General features: G+C 37.5%; 1 protein-coding gene across 1 annotated transcript in view; it reads right to left on the reverse strand.

Moving 5' to 3' along the window:
• Cped1 (cadherin like and PC-esterase domain containing 1) overlaps positions 1–22,508 on the reverse strand; it is a 266,447-nt gene that overhangs the window by 23,102 nt on the left and 220,837 nt on the right. Inside the window, exons 17-18 of the mRNA XM_063241609.1 lie at positions 18,959–19,076; positions 14,018–14,154 (exon numbers count right to left, since the gene is read on the reverse strand). Coding sequence (XP_063097679.1) covers positions 14,018–14,154; positions 18,959–19,076 — 255 coding nt within the window. The remainder of the gene's footprint in view (positions 1–14,017; positions 14,155–18,958; positions 19,077–22,508) is intronic.

Consider the following 22,508-nt stretch of genomic DNA (forward strand, 5'->3'; position numbering starts at 1 on the left):
ACATCATCTACTAACCCACTAACTAATGCAATAAAGCTTTGCTTTTCAGGTTATTTTCAATTTTTCTGTTTTTCCTATGTTCATTACTTTCTCTTCTAAACAGTTAGTAAGCCTTACTAATTTAAAGAGCCATGAAATAGCTTATGAAAGATAACTGAAAATTCAGAGATATCTCCTGAAGGAAATATTACTTGAAAAAAGAAAGAGGGGCAGCAGGGGGTTTAGCTCAATGGTAGAAGCACCTGCCTGGCAAGCACTAGGTCATGAATTCAATCTCCAGTGCAAAAAAAAAAAAAAAAAAAAAAAAAAAAAAAAAAAAAAAAGAAAGAAAGAAAGAAAGAAAGAAAGAAAGAAAAGAAAAAAGAAGCAGACGCTCAGAATCTGGTTTTCTGTTCCAGGTTGCATATCCCAGTGCTGTTTGCTCTCCAGCAAAGTCTCTCACACCCATCACCTCCTTCCCATTCCCAAAAGCAGAGCCCTGCTTTAGGCTCTAATTGCTGCAATCTTGCAGTACTCTGACACTCTCCTGACGACTCTTCCTTGTTTCATGGTGACTGTCCTCTAATTCACCCAGCACACAGTACTGCTGAGATAAACTTTGGAAACTCTAGTTCTAGTCATCTGATTTGCATGCTCAAATTTTTTATTTGCTCTCCATCTTCAATATAATGAAGTCTGAATTATATAGGTTCAGGTAACATTTATTAAATTTTTATTGTATATCAGAGTTCTGATGTAGAGATTTCCACAGATGAAGAATGAGACTCAGGGAAACTGAAGTCATAAATCTAAGAAATGGTGAACACAAAACTCAAGCCCAGTTCTTTGACTTAAGTATGGGGTCAATGGTCCATCCTCTCGATACAACTCCTCCAGTAAGCATGACAGATTTCTACTTTTTCACTGACCATGATTTGCCCTCAAGAAAGAACATCTGTTTTTCCTTGTTTTAATCCATCTGCCTTGAAAGTCTCTCCCTCTGCAATTCTACCTGTCATCCTCCAGACCCAACACAAATGGCATTTCTACCAACAAGTCTGCTCCAGTGACTCTAGCCAGAATCACCTTCTCTGTCCTCTGTGATTTGACGCTATATCTTTATTTCCATTATAGGTTTTATCAAAGCCTACATGAAGTTTTTCCATCTGAGTTTGTGTTCCTTTTCTCATAATTCATCAAGGAAGTATTAGACATCAGAGTCAATTTTTTATTTTAATTTTCCTCATACTACCATTAATGCACTTTAAAAACATTTAGTGAATTGAAATTAAAAGAACTGGGGGCTGGGGATTTAGCTCAGCGGCATAAGCGCCTGCCTTGAAAGCAGGCAGTCGTGAGTTCGATCCCTGGTACCGATAAAAAGGAAAAAGACAAAAAAAAAAAAAAAAAATTAAAAGAACTTTGGCCACAGAGAATCCCTTGAATACCTTTTGATAAGATTTAATTTATTACTCAGTCTTTTTTTTCTTTTGAGATATTTTTTCTATTAGTCATGCACATATTTTCTGCTGATTTTAATAGTAAACATTTCCATAATTTCCCAGTCGCTTGTGCATTTGTCCATCCACAATGAATTTGGTGAAATTTTGCAAAGTCTTACTCTTTTCAGTAATTGCATAGAAGTGGCTGAGTTAATAAATCCAGAAAGTTTCTCCACTTTGCCTTCAGATCCAATATTACTTCCATAAATATGGCCAACCTATAATGACTAGCATTTCAAGGCTCCCAGTGATCCTCTCAGTCATGCTCCATTTGGGGCAGCAAATTCCATTAGAGTAAGATAATTTGTGAAATAAGTAGATTTTTTTTTTTTTCGTTGAATTGGACCTAGAACTTTTTCTGGCCTACATTTCTGATTTTTAAAGAATGATTTTGAATCAGGAAGGCTCTTGATTTTAGATACTAGTAAATGTTCAACTCCGTTTGTGTCCATTTTTTAGTGTTACCATAACACAGTGCTACAGTGAATCAGGTGGCTTCAACAACAGAAATTTATTTTCTCACATAACTGGAAGCTAGAAATCCAAGATTGAGGAGTAGGGAGGGTTTGTTCCTTTTTAGGGTTTTTTTTTTTTTTTTTTTTTTTTTTGGCTTTTAGATGTCTTCTGTCTTCTCTGTATCTTCACATAGTGTTTCCTCGTTATGGGTCTGTGTCCTAATCCTAACTTTTATGAAGATCTTAGTCATATTGGCTTAGGGAGACCATGTTTTACCCTATTTGCCACTTCAAAGGCCATATCTCTAAATGCTGGCACTTTCTCAGATACTTTTTGAGGTACTGAAGATTAGAACATTAATGTGATTGGTGGAGAGGATACAGTTCAGCTTATGCCGCTGGTGAAGGACTTTTAAGATCTAGCTTTTAAATTACATTACTAGTATGAGTTTTTCTCGTAGTTTCTTCTCAGTATCAAATTGTATTTCCTGTCAACTATCAGTGTGGTTACTACACACATTTAGAGATACAGAGGTTTAGAAATATCAAGCAGTTTCATGTTACTGAAAGAGAGAGAGAGGCAAAAAATACTTTTAAATTTCCAGTCCTTTTCTAGCGTGGCTATACCTAAAAATACAGCACACCAGAGGATGCTGGAGGCAAAACAGCCCTGCTCAAGGAATGATCCTTTAATAACCAGATAATCTGAGTCAAATCCTATGTCCTCTGCAAGGTTTCCTTTCCTTTTGTATAAAATGGAGGAAATAAGAGTACCACCCCAGAGTACTTAAATCTTGAAATTATATAAGCATTTAAATATTTATCCTGGCACACAGCAGGCACACAAGTAAGTGCGAGATAGCAGCAGGCCCAGGACAGGCAAGAGCCATTTTGCCGTGCAGTGCCCCCGAAGGACTTTAAAGTCATTAACTCATTTAAAGAAAATGTCACAGAAGACAGGAAATGCCTAAAAGTCACAGCCGTCTCCTTCTCACCCTACCAACTCTGCAGCCCCTTCTTGCACTAGGATTTGGAGAGTTGTTGCAGAAACCAGAGTTCTGTATGGCGGAAATCAAGAAACTTCACCATAAGCAAATCAGCATTCTCAAAACAGGTATCTGGAGCCTCAAGGGGGAATTCAAAACAAGCAAGAACTACAGGAGCTAAAGAAGGAAGTATTACCACAATCATCTGCAAAACATGTTCTGAACTGCAGACATTCTACAGAGCATTGTTCAATCTAGTAGTCACAGCATTTTCTAAAGAACTATTTTATCCTATTGCTTTTTCATTAATGAAATGTATAAATGTTAAAGAACAACTAAAATGAAAATGCAGTTTTAATTTAGTATTGATACTCTGCCAGAGGCAGTTTTTATAAGAAAGTAATTCATAATCTTAATTAAAATATTTCTCCAAAATCTAAGATCTTTTAAGTGCGTGACATAGTTAAAAAATAATACTATAAATTAAAGAATAGTTTCTTTGCAGTCACATGATTTATATTTAGTCTTTATGTCTTTTACAACCCTCTGATTTGCTAAATTTTAAAAAGGAAATGTGCAGCTTATTTATTCATTTGGTATCGGGAATTAAACTCACGACCTCGTGCTTGCCAGGCAGGCACTGTACTGCTGAGCTATAGCCCCAGCCAGATTATTTGTTTTAAAAGGCTTAAATTCTTATACATATTTTTGACTATCCACACAGTTAATAAGCACCCCTTTTCTCTCCCATGAGAATTATTGCCTGATACTAGTATGCGCATGTGTTGGTAACTATAAGCAATCAAAAGGAAAAAATGAGACCATTAAATGAAAATAGTAGGAAACAAAGAGATAGACCCTGCGGATATAGGAAGGGGATAGGAAAAGGAAGGAAAAAGGAGGATGGAGAGAGAGAAGAGGAAAGTAAAAATAATCAAGATGAAATATGTACATGTATCAGTTCCCCAAAATGAATGTATTTATTATGTGTCACAAACATATAGTAATAAAATATAAAATGGATAAATATAAATAGCCAGCATTTATCAAAATAATCAACTTTGGTAAGAAAACATTAAAACAACTAGTTTCCTCCCTAACAAAGACACCAATATTTTAGAAGCCAAATCATGCAAACAAATTCTCTTATGTATTGTCAGGAATTAGCACTTTTTGTCTTTTTGTAGGTTGTTGAATCTCCAATGGCCAGACACTTTTACCAAACACAAAGCTAGGTTCTCACTGGAGAGACAAATGAATTAAAACTTTTCCATTGTGTCTGTAAATTAGTGCTTTTAAAGAAATCCACTTCTAGCAATTATTTAAGGATATTTCTCAAATATATATTTTAGAAGTAAAATAAAGTGGAAGCAGCACAAAGATTTAAGAACAAATGGTTGATTATATTCAGTATAATACACTTGATTTCATCTTTTTATACAATATTGCTATATGAAAATATTGCAATGAAAATAATTTCTTGATAACTTTTGAAAAAGCTTGGTTACAATCAGAATATAAATAACGGCTGGATTTTTGTAAATGTAAAATACACTGGTTTCTTGGTTCATAAACTTAATTTTTTCCATGATTCTAGTCGTAAACTGAATTGGAGGAGAACTGAATCAAATTCAATGGTCAGTTTCAGTATTGACCTTAGGGGGAAATCTGATTCAATTCTCATCCAATTCAGTTTGCAACCAGAGCTGTGAAAAGAATTAAGGTTGTGAACAAAGGGACCACTGTACGTGTATGTAGTAGAAAGGGTCCTGGGAAGATAATCACAATTACTTTGAAATGGTGATGTCTTGAAAATACTCTTTGTTCTTTTGTATTTTCTAGAAAGAACATATATAAGCTTTTTTAATTACAAAAAGCAACAGAAAAAGTAAATGCATTTTGTTTAAACATTTTGGAATTTCATATAAAATTTAATATTAATGTATTAGTCAAGTTAAATTCATTTCTTCAATGGAGAACAGTGCTTTCAGAGTTGAATGAAGCATTGATCCAATAAACTATCACAGGAATAATGCTCATCCTATTTTGGATTGCTGTAGCAACTTTATTCCAAAGATTGAATCACCTTTTTCTGTAAGTATCTCTTTCTGGTTCTGGGATTTGATGGGATAAGGATGCTTCCATCAAGATGGATTCTCGAGAGGGAAAAGAAAATTCGTACTCTGAATATGTCATGAGAGGCTGATCGCAGCTCATCAGCTGGAGACAAAGCTGTGTACACAAGAGTTTTGCATCTCTGTATTTCCAGTGTGGGCCATTACAAAGTGTTTAGTGGATGATATTTTCCCACTCTTTTGCACTTTAGTTAATTATAGAACCTAGCACATCATGTTATAGATTCTTTTAAAGGTTGAAGCTTTTTAAAGACTTTTATTTTTGTCTTTTTGAAGTTTGCTTTGAACTCACTTTGTAGCCCAGGCTGCCCTTGAATTTGAAGTAATCCTCCTGCCTCAGCTTCCTGAGTGTTATGATTACAGGTGTGCGGTGCGCCACAACCTGGCCTGGAGCTTACTTTTTAAAAAAGCTTGTTTTGGATACTACAAAATGGCTTAGTTATTTTTATTTGCAATAGCTCAACACTACAGTCCCTTTGTTAGGTGAGCTAAGGTAAATACTATTTCAAATACAGAAAGAAATAATAATTTCTCAGATAAATTTGAAATGTTCCTCAAAAGCAAATATAGCAGTCCAAGCAGTTCCAGGAAGATACTGGGGACTGAGAGCATGGAGTTCATTCAGGGACCCAGGATGACTGGACTGTGACTCCTTAAACTATGGCTTGTGAGAACTGCCTGAATTGGATGTTCACAGAGGACTGCAGGAGTGTTCTCTGAGCCAGCGCTACAAGCTGGCGACATCAATGCCCCATTTAACTGGTTATAACTGTCACATGGCCACATGACTATTTCCAGGGAGAGTGAGAAATCATATTAAACTGCATGTCAAGAAACAATTGAATATGATGACCATTTAGCTAATCTCCACTGTATTCTCATGCATTCAATGTCTTCCTAGGAGAAATACTGTCTTTAATTTCTGAGTTTTTCTTTTGTGAGTTGGCAAAAGTGGACAGTATATGCAAGACTGCATTTATAATCTATATGACTCACAAAAAATTCTGCTCTTAGCGTGACAATTAATTGTGCTCTGTCAAGTTGAATTGGTGAAGAAATGCCTATCAGATTAGTAAATCACATTCTGGGTATGACTGAGGATAGTTAACATGTGGGTCCACAAACTGAAAAGGTAAGACCCAGCCTGGATATGGGTGGTGGCACACAGTTGGCTTGTAGTCTAAATAAAATAAAAAAGGAAAGAAGGAAGGGCCTCTGTATCTAAAGAGCTCCAGTCTTCCGCATCGTCTTTGGGCATCGTCTCAGTTTCTTCAGTCTTCCGACACAGACTTGCACCCCTAACTCTGCAGTGAGTTTCCATGCCTCTGGCCTTGGTGGTGCACTCTCATCCCTCTTGTTCTGTGACTTCTGTCTTCTTGACTGAGCAGAACTGTATCTTCAGGCTCTCCAGCAAGTGGACAGCCATTGTGGATTCTTCTGCTCCTGATACTGCAAAGAGCCACCATGAACTCTCCTGCCTTTTATTCTGAAATCCTAGCTGATACATTCCCTTGCATAATTATACATATTTTCTATTGGTTCTGTTCTCCTGGAGAACTGTGACTAATACATTTAGAGAAATTGGTTCCCTGGGATAGAATGTGACTATCATTTTGGGAACTTTTGATTTAAACATACAATGACATGATTTTCAATCTATTTTATTTCACTGTGAATGTAGTGACCTAATAATGATAATACTTAGACACAAGAATATTTTAACCCATAACTGTGACTGTCAATCCTGTTTGTCAGCTTGCCTGGAGTAAGAGCTGCCTAGCAGCTCAGCAAAGCACTTGTGGGTGTGCCTGTGTGGGTCAGTGGGAGTGACGCTGGAGAGTGTGTCAGTTCCCAGCCCGTTCCTCTCTGGTGCTCTCTCCAATCCGCTCTCCCTCCTTGCCCCACCACATTCATCTGCCATGATGCTCCTGTCCTTGGAGCCAGCCACTCGCCGACTGAAATCCTGAGCCAATTTAAACCTGTCCTCCTTCAAGCATTGGGAAAGCTGGCTAAAACAATGACCCTTTCCCAGAGTCATCAAAGTAGCAAGGAAATAGCAAATAATTTTTAAAAAATGAAAAGTGAAGTCTCAGTTGGCTCGCTGGGTTAAGTCAGTAAAGTGCTGAAAAATAGAAAACTCTTAAGAACCGTTTTCATCTTTCTGCTCTTTCATCCTGCCTAGATCCTATCTTCAATATTTACAGAAATGGAAGCATTCCTTTGGATCCAATCAAATTAACGTAGCTGCCAACACAGAACGCAGCCCAGCTAACAGAAACCTACTGAAACATCAAGAGAAGAAGTCAGAAAGGGATGCAATAGGAGCCATTTGGCTATTAATGTAGGCAACGCCTGCTTTCTGAATGGCCCTAACACTGGTATGAAAGAAAAAAATGAAAACACGGTGAGGAGGAGTCTTACTTATCACATCTAGTTCGGAGCCAAGCATCACCCCTACATTTAGAAAGCTCTACAATAATTCTAAGGAGATCAAAATTGAGAAACAATGCTCTGATAAGATGAATAACTTTTCTAAGTGAGACAAGGGTGGTTCAACTATTACACAAAACTGAGACTGATCAGAAAGCTAATAATCTTGAGACCGTGATGAAGATCTAGCTAAGCAAAGTTATCTCTCCATGAAATATGGCGTGGTTATACTGAATGTTTTCTAATCATATATTTTAATTTAGTTGACTATAGATGAGCAGCCAAATTGCTGCTTAGGGTAAAAACAAATGTAAGACTGAGATTTAAGGAAAATATTCACACACACACACAATTTTGGGGAAAAAAAAGCAAGAAATTATCAGACATGGTTCTACCTGTTGGAACAAAATTATGAATCATTTCTCTATATTGTCATTTGGTCTGGATTGTCATTGTATTTGTTGAAAGCTAAGGGAGAAAATGATGTAAAAGTCATGGTGACAGTGAGGTGCACTTTACCCTCTTTTATCTACCTCTAGTTATTGAAACTGACAGTGACAGTGAATTATGTAACTATAATGGAATTCACATATTAAACACAACATACTACTATAAATTAGCCACACTTCAACAATTTAAACACCTTAAAGTCCAAGTCACTATCAACTTGAAAACATTACTAACTTTTAAATTATACTTTTTGTTTTAACAGCTGAGGAGTTCCCATAAATATTGCCTTTAATATTTCCCTTTCATAATTATACTTTTCCTTCAGATATTTTATTAGTGAGGTCTTTCAACTGACAAAAAAGAAGAGCTTAATTCAGTTGGGTCAGGTTCCTAAGGATTTTTCAGGTGTAAATTCACATTTCACACTGTGATTACCAATTTAAGCTCTAATCAATTTTTAGTCATGTTTATCAAGATGTGGGTATATACTTGGAGAAATGCAAAGAAAAGTATCATTGACACCAGTTTTGTTATTTTTTAATTTTTTAATTTGCTTAGAGAGGACACAGTTATGCATCGCAGTAATCATACTTCCTATATGGAAACTTGTAAATGATGGTTGGATAAAGTTAGAGTTTAGTTTAAGGCTCCCACTCTTAGTTGCCCTCCGTGCATACAAGTTTGTCTTTCCACCTGAGGGGTTTGCTCTTTCCTCCCAATACTGCTGACTCCAAGGAGAGTGACTGAGGTGCAGAAGTTCAGGGCTGCTCATGCGTCATTAGGTAAGCTGAGGCTCCTTGTTAAATTTATTGGAAATTTGAGCCCCCTTTCCATCTCAGTGGATTTGTGTCTTCCCTGCAGGTGAGCTTATATTTCCACATATAGACTTGGCATTCGTCAATGTAAAATAGTAGGAAAAAGAAAGAAATAGTTGTAATAACAACATAAGGAAATTGAACTGAGAAACGACTACTTGGAGATTCTAAAGAAAGCAGAATGCTATTTAGGGGCCTAACCTTCCGTAATTCTCAGTGGCCCAGTCAAATGTTCTTACCTTTTAATTTGATTCTTTGGAGAAAGACAACTCAGCTTAACATGTTCCCCAAACCTGAAGTGTGCCAGAATCAGGAGTTCAAGTACTGTTTCTTCATAGCACAGTTTTTGAACTATTCATGCCAACAGGGAGTCTTCTGGGTTACTACTGTTAAAAAACCTGCGTTTTCTATATTAATTGAAAACCATCTCCAGGTTATTACGGTTCTATATTTGTGTAATCCGAGGTGTGCAAACTGGAGCAGCTGAGGTGATGCAATCCTCTTACGCCTTCCTCTCCTGTTGGTTCCTGCCCCCTTGATGTTGACTCATCTTCTCTTCCCTCCATAAGAGGGAAGTCAAAGAAAGTGTTGATTTGAATATATGATTCCCATAGCAAAGGTTCTGATGAAAAATGTACCATCTTTTTCTATTTCAAAGTAATGTGATGTTCAGGTGACTTCTGATTATAATTACTATTCTGCCCAACCACCTTCTTCTTGGCAGTTTTTTCCCGGAGCCTCCTGGTCTGGAGCCAGTGCCTGCTTCTGGACTCCTCCCCACCACTGAAACAATTGATTGCATCTGAATTGCACTGAAATGACTGCATCTCTCATTCATCGTCTTCAACTAGACTGATAAGTTGAAGAATCTTGTTGTACACTCATGAAAGATTCTTATCTTAATAAACAGTAAGTGAATACATAATGTGACTTTACAAAAATATTCCAGGCTTAACTTTATTAGATGATCAATTAGATGCTGCACGATAGGGACATGTCAGGGTGAAATGTTAGGATATTGTAAGAGTTGTGCTATGGGATAGCACAGTTACTTTGATGTGTTTAATGAATAATATAAAATGCTTTCATCTGATGGGATTGGAACTGTAGCTTAAGCTTCTGATTGCTGGTTTGGGGATCTTCCTAATTCACTACTATACTGCTGTCCTTAAATAGGTGCAAACTGCATTTCTATGCAGAATTGCCAATAATCTTTTCCTGATTATTTAACATGAAAAAAGGCAAAATGGCACCACCTGATGTATTTTAAAAATAGAATATTTGTCATACTATTTTTATCTTCATAATTGTTATGCTCCAATATTTTCTTGTCATTGAAATGGCATACTGATTTTCAGAAATTCTAGTGAAGGATGAGAACTTTATGTTAATGAAAGATAGGAGGCATAGAATCCTTGGTATACTTTCATTATTCTCATGGATAATAAAAGACAAGTATACTGGGAAAACATTTTTCTCACCTATTCCAATTCAGAAAGGGAGATCTTATAAAACAAGTGATATGTCAAAATTGTAATTATGAATGTCCACACAATTGTTTCTGTGTTATGTGGCTTTTGTGTCAATGCACTTGACTTACCTTGGTCATTCTGAATATAACATAGTTTTCTCAAACTCTCCCCCATTTTCATTTTTCCTGACTATGTGCTAGACCTGATTTATATATTTGGGCCAGGGCAGGTACATGCCTATAATCTTGCATTTTGGGAAACTGAGGCAGGAGGGTTGTAAGTTAGAGTACTGTCTAGGTAACATAGTGAGACACTTTCTCAAAATAAAAGCAAAATAAAACAGGATGGGGATGAAGCTCAGTGCAAAGGTTCTGGGTTCAATGCTCAGCATATATATACTTATATATACATATAATTTCATATATATATATATATATATATATAATTTTATACAGTACTGGGCATCAAACTCAGGCCTTCCCATAGGCTAAGAAAATGCTCTCCCATTCACTCAGTTGCAACTCCACCCCTAAAACTTAATTTTTGGATTAAGAAAATAATACTTACATATTGCAAAAAAGAGAATAATACAGAAATATTGAAAATGATCTCTTCATGCTTCTCTAGCTATTTTTGTTGTGGTACCTGAACTGGCTCATGGATCTGTGATTCGGCAGTCTCACAGGGATCTGTGCTTGGTTAATTTTTTGTGTCTCTATTTCCTTGAAATTTTTAATTACTTTTGAACACAAGATCCTGCATTTTTATTTGGCACCCTACCCCTGCCTCAGTCCCCTTTAGCTATGTATTTACTTTTATGTCTTAGAAATTTTCTATGTACATAAGCAAGTTGGTACACATACATCAGATTTTGCAACGATGAGATTAGTCTGCCATAGCTTACCCATATTTTGCCTTGTCAATGTTGTAATTGATATTTTTGCACTAATCAGCTTCTGACTTCCTAGCATCCATTTCCTTCTTCTCTTAGGAAGTCTTCAAACTGGTGTAGCATGATTTTTCTAATTATGGTTATGACACTTTTTTTTTTAACTAAAAGTGGGCAATGCTTCCCTGTTTTGTATAAAAATAAACTATCATCCTGGTAAGACTCAGTAGGATCCTTGCCAGTGTGTGGGCAAAAGTGTTTCTGAGTATCTGGATCTGAAGCGGGCACTGGACTAGGGGAGGAGTGATACTAAACCTTCTCTGGTGAAGGCACCTAATCTGAGCATGTCTTTGTTTCTTTAAAACAAAGACTTTAAAACAACCCATTTTTTTTGCAGGTAGGAAAAAGTAATCTTTCCTTCTCATCATAACTTTGCAGAGTTGCCAACAATCAGCTTTGAAGTTACTAAAAGACAGAACTATAGAGTTACTGCTGATGTCTTCTCCAAACTCATGCATTAAAATGTAATTTCCATTGTCATAGATGAGGTATAGGAACCTTTGGGAGATAATACTACAGAAATAGAGCCTAGAAAAAGCTGAGTTTGTGGTGTATGCCTGTAATCTCAGCACTTGGGAGACTGAGGCAGAGGATGGTTGTGAATTCAAGACCAGCCTGGGCTACAAGATAAGCTCAAGGCCAGCCTGAACTGCACAGTGAGACTTTGTCTCAAAAAAAAAAAAAAAAAAAAAAAAAAAAAGAAAGAAATAGAGCCTAGAAGTCTTTCCTTTTCTATTACATGAGCACACATCAAGAAGGCATCTGCCAGAAGCTAGAAAGAAGGCCCTCACCAGAACCTGACTGGGTGCCAGCATCCTTAGCTCAGGCTCTTTGCCCTAGAACCATGGTGAATTAAAGCTGTTCTTTAAGCAACTCAATCTATGACATTTTACTATAGTATCTTCATCTAAGACAGAGAAGGCATTTAGCTTTCTGCAAAGTTGATTGATCCATAAAATGATTGTATTTATTCATTATTTTACAGATAAAAAAATGAGCCCAAGAAACAATATTTGTCATGTCCAAAGAGATAGAATATAGTGATAAATTCAACATTTACCGCTTTTCAGGTTAACAGACTATGACATCTTCTTGGAGTTTTCTTGAATACTCTAAATTCTGAGGTCAGAATGGTATTCTGAGTTTAGAGCGGTTGGGCTGGTGTAGCAACCATTATTGTCACTATTCCCAGCGCTGCATATTTAAGATATGCAGGTCAGATGGGATGAATTCTCCAAGGCAATGGCAGAAATGCCTGAATACAAACATAGTTTTGTATAATCACCAGTGAATTACTCAGTCTCTCTAAGTTGTAATCTTAAGTAGAAAGCAGATATAATAATATCTATCTCATAGAGTTGTGATTAAGAATAACAAGCTTTTAATTAATACAATTACTCAACAAACATTGATTGAGTGATTAATGTATGCACCTAGGATGTAGTATATATGAGGATTAAGCATCCACTCTAACACTAAATTCTATCTTCTATCTCAGTTCTATTATCCATGAGTATTTACTAAATCAAGGAATATATAGTAAGTGATTGTTATATAACAAAAAGTGTGCTCAGAAAAGAATCAAATGCAGGAGTAAATACAGTAAATCCCTGATTAACGAACAAGCTCCATTCCAAGAGAAATATGATAGTCCAATTTGTTCATAATCTGGCAAAGTGAACCTTATACAGTACATCTATGAAAATTTATATCTCAAGTCTTCATAAGTCAGGAACTTACTGTGCATCCTGTGCCTTCATTGGGCTTACAGTCCGGTGGGATTTAAGGTATAAGGAAACAGTTCCTTGTACAGGTTCAATGTTTAGCTAATGTTTCTGACAATAACAAATAGTGGTTTTCTTTTCTTCCCTTTTAACAAGTAATATTGTCGCTTTGTCATTAACTTATTCTCAATCATTAAAACTGGAACATATTTATTAAAATCATGAAGAAGACATGCATCTTCTTGTCCTCCTTAAATCTTACCATTCTTTAATTGCTAATAGAAAATCAGGTATACATTTTATCCAGTGCTTTTTAAAAAAAAGTATGAATAGAACTTTGTACAAATCAGCTTCTAAAATCAACTTGCCTCACAAGTGAGAGATTATACACACTGTATAAGGAAATGTCTACCCAATAAAAAGAACTCTGAAAATCTAGGAAGATTACTTTCTTGGTGTTAACCAAGCATTGCTCAGTCTATGGACCTATGTCTCACGTCCAAGAGTTCTGCCAGACTCTACCTAGTCAGATCATGCCTAGCAAAAAAGACATGCATGTCCAAGAAATCAGCTTAGAAGCTGCAATAAAGAGAAAATCAGCCTAGTAAGGTCTGCGGAGACCTTCCTAGGAATGTGAAACAAAGGTCAGCAAGTTAGTATAAAAACAAAGCCATGTACTTGGTTAGCACTAGGAGTCTTGCATGCAGGAATATTTGATTCCTTGTGCTGAGCTACAGATGTCTGTTTCAACAGCAGTGCCTGCTGGATCTGCAGTCCACAAGGACAGCTGCTCTGAACTGCCAACTGTTGGTTGACGTGGCAAGCTCCTACCAATTCGTGCTATGAAACAGCATGGAACTGGGTCAGTGCAGGACACAATTTAATATCCTCCATCTGTCAAATACCCTGACTTAGAGAAAAATGAACAATTTGAGAGAGACTTATGAAAGCTCTTCTATCATAACATCTACATATAATTCAAAAGGACAACTCGTGCTCAGTTAGTTTTGCTCTGTGGAGTGAAAGAGCAGAAATCTATCTAATGCTCACAACTGTCTGCCTTTTAGGACTGCAAGTGGCAACAATTTAAACAGCTTCCTGGACTGGGTCCAGAGCTTACCTTTCTTCCCCTCAAGCACTGCTGGAGCTGAGGCTTCGTCAGGACACCGTACTGACAGTTGTGGGGCTGCCAAGTGATTTCTCTCCAGTCACAGGTCCTGTTGTCCGAACAGCTAAGGCAAGGCACAATCCACTGACCTGAAACAGATGGCGAAAATTCCTTCAGTGAAAGGTTCTATTGGTGAAATTATAACTCACCAGTAACTTTAGAATCCAGCATACATCATAGAATTACAGAAATTACAGTGGGAAGATCTTAGACTCATAGAAACACAAGGGAGCAATGCATGGCCTTCAGGAACCCAAGGAGAAGAGCAACAAATAATGATGATCTGAACTAGCACAGCTCACTTTGAAATCAAGTATGAGACTGAATCCATGAAACAACACACTTATAAAAGCCCCAGTAATAGGTACAACTCGGTCATTTATTTTCAAACAGTACACTATCACTTCAATGGGGCCAAAGTACTAGGAGCACCCCCAATAAGAGCTTAGATTACCAATCTGATAATAGGTATACTCTTTGCTGGCAAAAGAAAAGTTTTAAATTACAAGAGGACTGCTTTAGGATTCTGATAATACATTATTTTTGCAGACTGGTTATTATTCCTTAATTTAATGGATGGCCTTTTTGGTGTGAACTGCTTCATCTCTTTCTTGCTACGTCCCCTCAATGTCTTCACCTATGAGTTGTGTTTTGTGTTCTCACATGATTAGTACAAGGGTGTAATGGAATAGTGTATTTAATGGTCCAGAACAATTGTAGTTCACATTCAGCTTTGGTGACTAGCAGAATTCAGTTACTCTTTTGAATTATAAAGGGAAAAATGCAATATGTTACCCATTCTGACTCTTGATTTGTGGTGCTGCTGGCAAAAGTCTCTCATGTGATAGGAATTTCTGTGGGAATAATTTCTGTTCTTGAGACATGAGCACAATACGTTTTACATTCTTGACTTCAGGGATGTCTGAATTGTTTGAGTGTTTGTGTTTGGGGAAATAGTTATAAATGCTAAAATACAAAAGAGAATATAGGTTTTGGCTTTTACTGGTTGACCACAAAAGGAGAAAAATCTGTGGGGATATTAAGACAGAGAAATTAGGGAAGAGAAAGCAAAAGGGAAAGGAGATGAGAAAATTATGACTCCTAGAGAAAGGGAGAAATGTACAATGTGTCAGGTGTGGTGGTGCATGCCAATAATCCCAGCACTCAGGAAACCAAGGCAGGAGGATCACTGTGAGTTCAAGACCAGCCTGAGCTACGAAACCAAGTTCCAGGCCAGCCTGCAAAGCATAGCAAGACCCTGTCTCTGAACAAACAAACACAAAAAGGAAAAAACAGAAATGTGCAAGGGAATCACTTTAGGAGGTTTAATATCAACTGAAGCAGAAATACAGAACTAAAACTCAACAGTCAAGCAGCATATTTCTTCCTCTTGCCATAAAATCTTTGCTTGATTTACAATGTAATAAGAATTTCACAAAGCTGGCTTATTTAATGCCTCACCAATAAGTACTTTTTGCACTATTTCAGGAGAGGTGCATGGTACTACAAAGGAAACCTGTTTTAGTCTCTGAAAATTTGGCCCCAAAGGTTCAAACTTCAATATTTGTGCAATCATAACTTCGCATTTTTGTATTGTTTAACTATGGTTTTTGTTTATCATTAGTTACAAATACTGCTTGAAATAGTCATCTGTATGACATCTGCGGGATGGGGTTCCTGACATTTTAAATACCACCAGCTCTTAACTAAAATTGTCAAAAAAGAGGGACATAAATTCCATGTTATATATTTAAACACTGAATGAATCAAAGCTGTGATTTCTAAGATAAAACATGACATGTTTTAAGGAATAACATTCTGAGGAATGAAACTGCTTCTTAAGAGTTATTTTATTCATGTTATTAAAAGCTCTGTGTTTAATGTACATTAGTTTTTAACCATGAAACATTGGTTGATGCAATAGAGGATAAAAGCTCAACTCGATTACTCAGATTAGAGTCATTGAGAGATATAAAAGTGTATATGTTAGCAGTAGTTTCTAAGTCTATATTATTATGACGTATAGTGGCTTTTTTTAAATAAGAAAAATATCTATATTTTCAATAATAGAAATGTTGAATTGTCATATTTCCTTGCTAAAAATAAGATATAAAGAAATCTTTTGTTCATACCATAAAACACAGTCTGAGCTATTTTCCTTAGAGTCAACTGTCATTTAGCAATCACTGTATACATTTCTTTTTCCAAATAAAAAGAATTACTGTCTCTAAAGCACCAAATTTAATTCTTAGATTATGTCTTAGTTAAATTATTTCCTAAAAGATGGACCATCATCTTAAGAATAAAAAATATAGTTATTAAAAATATTCAGGTAACATTCTTTTAAAAAGCATTTTAACATTATTATCTTGCAATATGAAAATTGGATCCAGTTTTGTCAAATAAATGTAATATTTTGTTAAAATAAGGTTTTGAACCAGAATGTGTGTGGCTGTGTAAGCTAGAGCTCCTAAATAAACTTCCTTCCAGTGCCCTCTATCATGAATCCTGTCCTTTCAGCAGGAGGAAATCCTGCTCTTAAGGAAATCATCTGGGGCAGTAAACAATACACCCCCACAAGGCTGTTCTGATCTCACCCAAAGGAACTTTGAGTCTCTGAGTGTTAGCAGTTCCAGGGGAGAGCTGTCACCCTGGTGATTGTGACCTGGCTGCTCACAGTCTTCTGTGGAAGGAAGAACTTTTTCAATCTTCACTTTAGTTTAGCAACCATTTTTTAGATGCATATTAGATACTGACAGATAAAGATAATTCATGCACTGGAGAAACATATAAACTAGGGAATCCATTAATAAGTACATATTATCTTGGCATATGAATACATGCACACTGCAGTATATGGCTGGATACTCCTCTATCTATATGTTTGTTCCAAAACATGAAAATAAAAATAATTAGAAAAGAGTAAGTGCACATATATTTTCAACTTTATTAGCCTCATTCCTATGGATTGATCTCTCCCCTTAATGATCTGCATCATTTCATTTTGGAGACCACTGTCAGAGAGGAGAAAGAGAGAGAGAGAGAGAGAGAGAGAGAGAGAGAGAGTTTTTTCAATTTATGATGTAATGTAGTTTTATTCATTGTTTTTCCTTACAATAGGCTGCCATTCAAAATACACCTCAAGGGTAACTCATGCATATTCTGTAAGAATGTGGTAAGGACTTTTATAGACTTGAACCAGGCTTTCACTGGGAACACAGAGGAGAGGCATGACTAGAAATCTGGTGAAGAAAGGCTTCCTGGAGAAGAAGACAGCATCAGAAGTTAGGCAAAGATAAGATGGAGACCAGCAGGCAGGAGAAGAGTGTGGACTGGAACCTGGAATCCCAAAGCAGCATGGTCAGCACCAAGTGAGGCAAAGAGACCAAGAGGAGGTGAACAGGAAAGGAAGGGGTTACAGCAAGAAGGTCTTGAATTTTCAGGCTCAGAACCAGGGACTTGATGTGGCAATCAATTTTAAGGTCTTCTCTAAAGCACTGACTGCTGAATCAAGCTCATACAATAAGGAAATAAAGGATGTTTTGCTAGAGCATCAACTCCTGGAAAATCCAGATGCAAAAGCACCACATAACACAGCCTGACACAGTGGCCACACATTTAAAGAGCAGAACAAGCTGTCACTCTTGAGGAATCCCAGTGATGTATCTTGAACTTATTGCTGAAGGACTTTTGACTCGGTGTAGTAGGAGGAATAGAATTGTTTTATGATTGTCATAAATTGTCATGTGAACAAAAGATGTTTAACTGGACACATCGGTGGCTCCTTTGTACGTTAAGAGTATGTGTCTCATTTAGCAAAGAGTCACAAATCACAGCACCTGACACACCATAACGGGTCAATCCCTCCCTGCACACTGACTGCAATTTATTATTTAGAACACATGTTCAGAAACAGAGGCAAGCCTGCGTTTGTTAACTGTGCGTGCCAAATTGCAATTTGCCCTGCCCATTTGGGAAACACATTTCCCCTGAAAGCAACAGTGTGAAGTTCATGGCAAGGGTACAATAGCTCCTGAGTGTTTCGACTTTTGAGATATAGCAAGACCCAGGGTCGGGGGATCAGGTTGTAACCCGGAAGCTTGGAGAAGATGCTCCCTGTTCTTGTGAACAATTTATATTTTTGGTTCAGCTTTGGCTTAAACCCACTATCTTTAGGAAATAAAGACCGGGGGAAGGAAACCAAGGGCACAGAGAGCCGTGCCAATGAAGTGTCTCAGTTCAGGTCCATTCAAGAGCGAGGCAGGCTTTGACACTGTAGTTTGCATTTGATGTCTGTGAATATTCAATATATAGGGAACATTAGTAATCATCCCCAAGAATTTTTTAAGTGGAAAGAAATTCTTTAAAGCCTAGGTTTTATCCTTTATAGTTCTTTGGTTTATCACAGAAATTTGTTTTCTACCTACAATGTATGAATTTAGGTGACAGGTAAGTCTGGGTAACGTGGTCAAGTCAGTCTCCCTCCCCTCAAGGAGCTGACATCCTGGGAAGAGTGGCGTTAAATGATTAATTACATGTTTAACTATTTCAATGATTAAGGTAACTTTTATAAGAGGAAAGTGGAGAGTATCACCCGATATATAGAGAAACAAGCTAGGGGTTAGGAAAACTCTCTGGTAAGGGTAGTATCAAGCCAATGTCTGCAGATGGAGATGCACTAACCAAGCAAACAGAAAGGGGAAGATGACTTGATTAACAAAAGTATCTCAAGTATCAAAACACTGCATTTACATACACTCCGTATGCTGCAGTTCATATTAAAGAGAAAAGTAATATCCTTGAATTTTTATAAGACTAGTTTTTAAATAAACGTATACTTATCTACAATAAAGGATTTTTAAGAAGAGAAATGGTACGTAATGTGATAGTCACCTTTTGTGTCCCCAGATGGACAATTCTTAAGTTCAGGCTGTGAAATGGCTTCAAGATAGTCAGGAGAAATAGGCTGCAGCCCACAAGTTTCCTCAGGGTGAATCAACAACCCGCAGTCCTGCATTAAAATAGTAGACATTCGTTGTTTAGTAAGTAACATGACACATGATAGCAAAATCTAAAAAGAATAAGATTTTCTGTGTTGAATAACCTCCATGGATGCAAGGCAGGCCGAACTGAGGGAGTCGGGGGGAGAAAAGGTAGTATCAACACAGCTGGATATCTTTTTGCTCATTCTGTGGAATAAAAATAGTGGGAAGAACACCATCGTGCTGGGAGGTGCACTCGTGAGCTTCAAATCCAGCCATGCCGTGAACTGATTTGATCTGGTTTTCTCAATGCAAAAATGAGGGTCGCAGAGAGAAGAGGAGGCAGGTTGCATTAAGTGACCTCAGCACTGCTGTTGTCTGCACTAGGTGCCTGTGTAACATCCACTCTTCTTCCTCCTATCTTTGCTTCTTTCCTTCTGTTTTTTCTTGCCTCTTTTTCCTTCCTTCCTTCCTTTCTTCATTCCTTCCTTCCTTCCAACATAAAGACCCATTTGTTGTTGGAAATATCAATGTACCCAGCACTTAATTTATCTCTCAGTCTGCCTTATAGTTATAAGTGGTTACAAGAAACAGTTCCAGAAATAAAAGAAAACAAAACAAAACAATAAAACTAAAGGAATGGTAGCTAAATGAACACCAGTTTTGGATTCCTGCAAACTTTTTATTTCTCTGGTTCCATTTTTTTCTTTATCACCCTGCTTCTCCTTCGGCTTAGGATACAAATGTGACTCTGAGGGCTGAGCAGCTTTCCTGTGACCATGAGGCAATGGTGAGCAGACAAGACAAAGATGATACTGTGGATCTGCAGTGGCAGCTCTGGGCTGCCTTCTTCTATAGTTGGTTATGAAAACAATATAAACTCCTTATTTGATCAAGCCACTATAGAAACATAAAATGCAGTCAAACATCTAGTAGTCAATCAAACCACAAACATATAAAATTTTTTCAATATCTTCTTTACATCTTAAAAGTGACTAACCCCAGTAGTTTAGTTTTAAAAAAACGTTGGAAGCAAAAACTCACTAACATCTCTCTTGCTTTCTTTGTTGGGATTAGAACTTTCTCATCACTTTTCTATTTGTTGGGTTTGGGTACATTCACAGGCATGAAAGGCAGTTCTTTTGATCTTAAGAGTCATCTTCTGGGGCCTCCGCATCTGCGTACACAGGAAAGGTGGTTTTTAGCAGAATGAGTTGAAGTGGCAGAATTCCAGAAATCTCCACGCTCAGAGTTGTGCTGCAGACTTTGTACACGAGCAGCAGATTCCTGAGGTGCTTGTCACAGGCTCTACAGCACACAGTGAGGCAATGACCAGGGATTGTCTTGCTCAAACTTGTACAGTGTATGCATGTTTAGGAAATAATTTTTAAAATTTACTTAAACTTTTATGAAGCCCTGTAGTGACAAATGGGAGGCATTAAGGTGCTCTTGCCTGTGCCCTTACCTCACCCATAAATACTTGACTATTGTTTCTTGTTATCAGTTCATCTTGAAAGCCCATTTTTTCCTCACTAAACTATTTGGCCATAAAGCAATATGTAGTATTTCTCATTTTTAAATGTCATCGCTGTATTTTTACAGCAATATCAAATTGGAGTTTTTAGGTTGGTATGTATCTTATAAAAGGCTTACCTCTCTTTATTGGCCACATTGGGTCATTCTTTTCAGATGAAAACAATCTTCCCTGTCCTCTTAAAATAATTTTAAATGCCTGCTTAAGTTTAGAAATGTGCATTCACTCACTGTGGCACCAAGCTGCTCCCAAAGGAATGCATTTCCTCTCCTTCCCTTGAGCTCCGGCAGCTTTAGGAAGTCAGTAATGACTTCTCATAATAGGAAGATGGGACATGGACACCATCCCCCAGAAAGGCTTCCTTCCAGAGCAGGGCTTTCCTCTCCCCACAAGACATAAGCCTCCTAGGGAGGTCCCTTCCCACTGCCCTGTGTAGCCCTAGGCTTCTTTGGGACTTCCTGATATTTTTTCCCCAATGAACTGTCAGCAAGACCAGCAAAGGCTTGCAAAGCACGTGGAGCCCCAGAAACTCATTCAGGCTGAGGCTGTGTGAAATCTGGTCCCCAGAAGGCTCCACCCCACCATACATCCTGGTATCCTCATGCCTGGACCAAAATGCAAAGCTACCATCCAACTCTCCTCTCCTCTAACCTGCATGTGTCACATCCCTCCCCTTAGACACATCTTCTCATGATTTCATTGGTCCTCTGCTGATCCTTACCATGGGAAACAAACCTTTCCATAACCCTTAAAGGTTTCCCACATTATTCCCTCCCCTGAGGAAAAGACAGTTTGCTCAGCAGCTGTCCCCTGGGAAGGCTCCCCGCCAAGCTTCTTGGCCTCCTTTACACACTCACGTGGTGTATCTTCAATCACCTGGCTGCCTTTTTCAGATTTATGTGTACCAGCTTTTGCTGTGACTCAGTTTACCTGGATCCTCCCTTAAGGCTATCTTCCACCAACATTTTAATTATGCTTTCACATTTACCCAGATGGCATCTTGGTCATTAGCATTTTCTCTATTTTACAGTCTGCCATTAAATGTCCATATGGATCTATTATTCCATTTTACTCAAAAAGATCTTTGGACAAACTCCAGAACTTTTCAATCAGATCAGAGCAGCTCCACTTTGAATCTAATATCTTTTCTCTAAATAAAACACATTTTTTCTCTCACATTATTCTTACCTGGCCTTCAGTCATGCAGGATTTCCATTCCTATGACCCCTACCTCAATTTATTGTCCATGCTCCCCACTAACATCCCTAAACAATACACTCCCTCCTTTTCTGTTTTGTTAAACACTCCAACTTTGTAACTACAATTTGTCTTCACTGTAAGGTTCCACATACCTGCTGGTGACATCAGCAAAAGTCACACAAATGTTAATTTAGTATAGTTGCCATAAAAATGTCTTGCTAGTTTCTGGCACTGTCTGATTTTTTTTTTCTTCTCTTCTTCTAATTGGAATTTCTCCTGTTCTCCACAAAGGCTTTTTAACCCCTGAGTACTGGTCTCACATTCCCAAACCCCAACTGCAGTATCTTCATTGGTCTCATTGTATAACATTTTTTTCTTTGTTCATGAAGAATACAGTATACAGCCGATTAGGCAGTAATTTACTTAATTTTTTTTCCAACTACTAATAACCTGTAAAAAGATATATCTTTTCTATTTCTTACGTTGTAGCCAAGTAAGCTTCCCTCCGTCTGTGAAATTTTCTTCTTTCACTTGTATTTTCCACTCCATTGTCTTCTGCAAATGCTCACCTCCTTGCTTTGGTTAACACATGCTGTGAGCAAGCACCAAGCTCCTGTGAAGATTTCTCTGCCTATGCCTGATCCTCTGGGCATGTGCTGCTCTGGAGCTGTTCCCATGAAGCTCTTCCTTGGAGTTCTGGGTGAAATCATTGACCTACACTGCAGAA

The sequence above is a fragment of the Cavia porcellus genome, unplaced genomic scaffold (genome assembly GCF_034190915.1).
Source record: "Cavia porcellus strain 051 isolate PalLab524CR breed Dunkin Hartley unplaced genomic scaffold, mCavPor4.1 scaffold_2, whole genome shotgun sequence".
In the NCBI taxonomy this organism is placed as follows: Eukaryota; Metazoa; Chordata; class Mammalia; order Rodentia; family Caviidae; genus Cavia; species Cavia porcellus.